At 37.4% G+C, this 4,134-nt stretch overlaps 1 protein-coding gene across 4 annotated transcripts in view; it reads left to right on the forward strand.

The window, feature by feature from the left end:
* BDP1 (B double prime 1, subunit of RNA polymerase III transcription initiation factor IIIB) overlaps nucleotides 1-4,134 on the forward strand; it is a 116,241-nt gene that overhangs the window by 22,212 nt on the left and 89,895 nt on the right. For all 4 annotated transcript variants that reach the window (XR_001824944.2, XM_017527595.2, XM_037738160.1 and 1 more), the window contains exon 8: nucleotides 3,032-3,086. Coding sequence is in view for 3 of the 4 variants with exons in the window: in XM_017527595.2 (XP_017383084.1) it covers nucleotides 3,032-3,086 (55 nt within the window). In the remaining variant the exon portion in view is untranslated. The remainder of the gene's footprint in view (nucleotides 1-3,031; nucleotides 3,087-4,134) is intronic.

Consider the following 4,134-nt stretch of genomic DNA (forward strand, 5'->3'; position numbering starts at 1 on the left):
GATTGCTTGAGACTGGGAGGTCAAGGCTGCAGTAAGCTATGATCACACCATTGCATTCCAGCCTGGAAGACAGCAAGACTGTTTCAATAAATGAAACAAAATAAAAAAGAATGTTGATTTTTGTTCTGGAAAGCAGTTAATTTACTGCCAACCTCTTTTTTCCTATTGAGGCTTGGCTTAAAGCTTTGTTGAGGCAGATCTCGACTGGTCTTTAATCTAGGATATTCTTTCTCCAATGGGATTTCTCATCTGATTTACAGAAAATAATTTGAGTCACTATTTTATTTTATTATTTTCTTCTTTTTCCAGAACAGTCTCATGGTAGGCATGAGTTACTATTTTCTAAGTTCTCTAAGAATGGTTATACTAATACCATTCTATTCATAGATAAATGAGAGAAAGTAATGCATTGCATACAGTGGCTGCTTTAATGCATTAGTACTTAATTCTCATGCTACAGCCCTGTAGAGAAAGGCTACTCTAGGGTATTACCTTTATCTCTAATGGTGACCTTTCTGGTGTCTGAGGTGAATGTATTTGGGTATTAATGAGGTCTTTCCATTAGGATGCACCTGAACTCTATTGTCTGATGGTGTTTTGTGACTTTTAGCCTCTTCCTTCTGTTCTCATCCCTTTAGCAGCTGTTCTCTTCTAGGCCTTCTATTCTGGACATATGCAACCCATACGTAGGCCAGGGAACCATGGGGTACTTCCACCAGGCTTGTAAGGTGCCCCTCTCCACAGTTCCATTTTAGAACTGTGCTCCTAAAGATTCCCTACTTCTGCAGCTTAGTTGGATTGCTGTACCATCCTTGGCCTTCACCTCCCTTTCCTTGGTTAGGAATTTGAGCCCAGGCAGCCAGCCAAGGTAAACACTGGTACATCTTGTCTGTTTTTTTTCCTCTTCATGATTGTAGTCTTGCTCTGTTGTCCTTTGCTTGAAAATAATTGATGCATATATTTTGTCAGTGTTAAGTCATTTGTGGTGGAGTTGGGTATGTAGGATATGTCCATAATGAGTTACTTTGTCAAGGCCCGAAGTGGAATTATGGGATTTATTTTGTGATCATGGAATTTGGCCTGCACTGGTTCTTCCTACAAAATCATTGACTAATTTCAATACATTCTTCAAGAAAATTTTAAATTGTTCTGAATTATATCACCAATTAAGTAAAATATGAAGTAGCACTGTTTTAGAATTGAATGCCTGAAGCCTATTGGTATTTCTTTTAGGACATTTAGTGTTTATAGCCAATCACTTTTTGTGGAGGTAACTTTGTTAACTTTGAGGAAATGTTTAAATCATAGTATGATCTTTTAAGGCAAAAATAAGATTATCCTTGAAAACTTCTGTATTGGTAATAAGTTTTATGAAGAAAAATGAAGAAAAGAATGGGAAAGAAGGGTAACCTGTATATTAAAAGATGTTAAAGTCATACCAGGTTTTAAAAATATGGGGAAGGCTAAACTATAGCATCTAAGAATACACACTTGGGTCATAAGCAATAAGGAAATATAAGAAAGTGATTGCTTTAAAGATCATATTAGTGGTTAAGCTCTTCTTCTTCTTCTTTTTTTTTTTTTTTTTTTAAGACACAGTCTTGCTCTGTCACCAGGCTAGAGTGCCGTGGTGTGATCTTATTTCACTGCAACCTCTGCCTCCTGGGTTCAAGTGATTCTCCTGCTTCAGCCTCCTGAGTAGCTGGGACATTTACAAGCACGTGCCACCACGCCTGGCTAATTTTTGTATTTTTAGTAGAAATGAGGTTTCACCATGTTGGCCAGGCTGGTCTCAAACTCAACCTTGTGATCTGCCTGTCTGAGACTACAGGCATGAACCACTGCGCCTGGCCTTGTTAAGTTCTTTTGAAGGGAGGAAGGGGGCATGAAGTACTTTGTTTTATATGATAGTCTCTGTCTCTCTCTCTCTTCTTTTTTTACAATAAAAAGCTTTATTTTTGTACTTTTAGTAAAAGTACTTTAGATCTAAAAGTGATCTAAAATAGTACTTTTAGATCACTGACCTATAGATGGGAAAGATTGGCTAATTGTTTCATCTCCTACGATGTGTGTGCATGAGACATCTTCAGATACAAACTCATGGTCTTGGTCTTCCTAATGACCTTAGGATGAATTGAACCTTAAGCCTTAAGCATTTTTCTCTTAATGGAAGTAATCTGTTCGTAAACTGAGGACAGGGTGTTTGTTTGTTTGTTTATTTGTTTTTTGAGACAGAGTCTAATTACTTAGTTGCCTAGGCTGGAGTGGAGTGGCATGATCTCAGCTCACTGCAACCTCTGCCTCCCAGGTTCAAGCAATTCTCCTGACTCAGCCTGGGACGAGTAGCTGGGACTACAGTTAACCAGCCACCGTGCCTGGCTAATTTTTGTATTTTTAGTAGAGACGGGGTTTTACCATATTGATCAGGCTGGTCTTGAACTCCTGACCTCCTCGGGTGATCTGCCCGCCTCGACCTCCCAAGGTGCTGGGATTATGGATGTGAGCTATTGTACTTGGTCAAGGACTGGAATTTTTGGGGCTGAGAAAATGAGTAAATGTGCCTTAATATGTAGAAGATTGTCAAGATAAACTTGGCACACTTCAAAATCTCACTTAGTTGTTTCTCTATAGTCTTCTCTCTGTGCCACTTGAAATATGTTAGAACTTGAATAATGTCAGAGGTTCAACCTGATATGAATACTTAATTTTTTAAAATTTAATACCAGTTAGCTTAATCATAGGTTTGATCTGCTTCCATATTTGTTGACTTTATTTTTTTCTGTCTTCTGTAAATCCAGCTTCCATTGCTGATTCATACTATTGGTAATGAGAATCAGGAAGCTCAGTAGAAATCTTTCATCCTTATTTTTAAAAAGCTAAAGGTTTAAGTTTTAGCCTATTGGCAAAGATGCATTGAGTAGAGAACGGTATGTTATTCCTAAGAGTTTCATTTTAATGCTTGCTGTATTTTTTTAAAAAAAGCTTGTTTTATGGGAGAAAATTACCATAGGGTTTTTTGTTGTATTAACAGAATAAATTTAAACGTGAAGAGAAAACCAATGGATGGAGAATAGACAAAGCATTCCGTAAGTATTAAGACCTCTTTTACACAGTATTACTTGGAGAGCTTGAAAAATGACCAGTCTTTTATCTTGGCTGTAGCGTGTTTTAGATTTGTTTTGTCCCTGTAGAGGCATAAGAGGAAGCAGTCTGAACTTTTTCTGTTTAGCAGTATGGTTCTGGAAGTTGCTACAAATATATAGGCAGGAGATTATCCGGAACATCTAAGTGCAGGTAAATAGTTCTAAGTCCAAGAAGTTATAGAGGGATTGATGCTACCACTTCTAAGTGTTGTTTATTCTGAAGAAACTGTATTGGAGGAGATCATTGTTTCTGGAAGACAATAGTATCAGTATACAGATGGCTCTTTCTGGTTCTGAATGACTAATCACTCATTCAGTCAATAACACTGACCACCTGCCATATGCTAGTCATTGTTCCAGGTATTGAGTATGTAATGGTGGAAGAATATATGACAGATGAGAATCCTGAATTAGAGCCTTAAGTCTAATTGGAGGGTGAAGAAATATAGTAGATAAGCATAATTTCAGGTGGTGATTCATTTCCAAGAAGAAAAAAGATAGAGGGTGAATGTTTAGGTCACTTTTTTCCTACTGATCATTGGATCATTAGGGAAGTTCTGTCTGAAGATGTATGCTAGCATTTGAATTTAGATCTCATCTGAAGGAATGATAGATACCTTTCATTTTTAACTAAAATCCTGATTAAAATTAACATACTTTTCTTTAAGTCTGGAGAAAGACATCAAAGGATCTGTAAAGGAAAATAAATTTACTGTTTAAAACAGCTCTTGTATTTTTAGATTGGAAGATATGTCTTTTTTTATCACCACACTTATGGACAGGAATATATTTTTTGTGGATTTATAATTATCGGTATTTTATGATTAAAAAATGTATTCAGGGCCGGGCGCGGTGGCTCAAGCCTGTAATCCCAGCACTTTGGGAGGCCGAGGCGGGTGGATCACGAGGTCAAGAGATCGAGACCATCCTGGTCAACATGGTGAAACCCCGTCTCTACTAAAAATACAAAAAATTAGCTGGGCATGGTGGC

This window comes from Cebus imitator, unplaced genomic scaffold (genome assembly GCF_001604975.1).
Source record: "Cebus imitator isolate Cc_AM_T3 unplaced genomic scaffold, Cebus_imitator-1.0 Scaffold50, whole genome shotgun sequence".
Lineage (NCBI taxonomy): Eukaryota > Metazoa > Chordata > Mammalia > Primates > Cebidae > Cebus > Cebus imitator.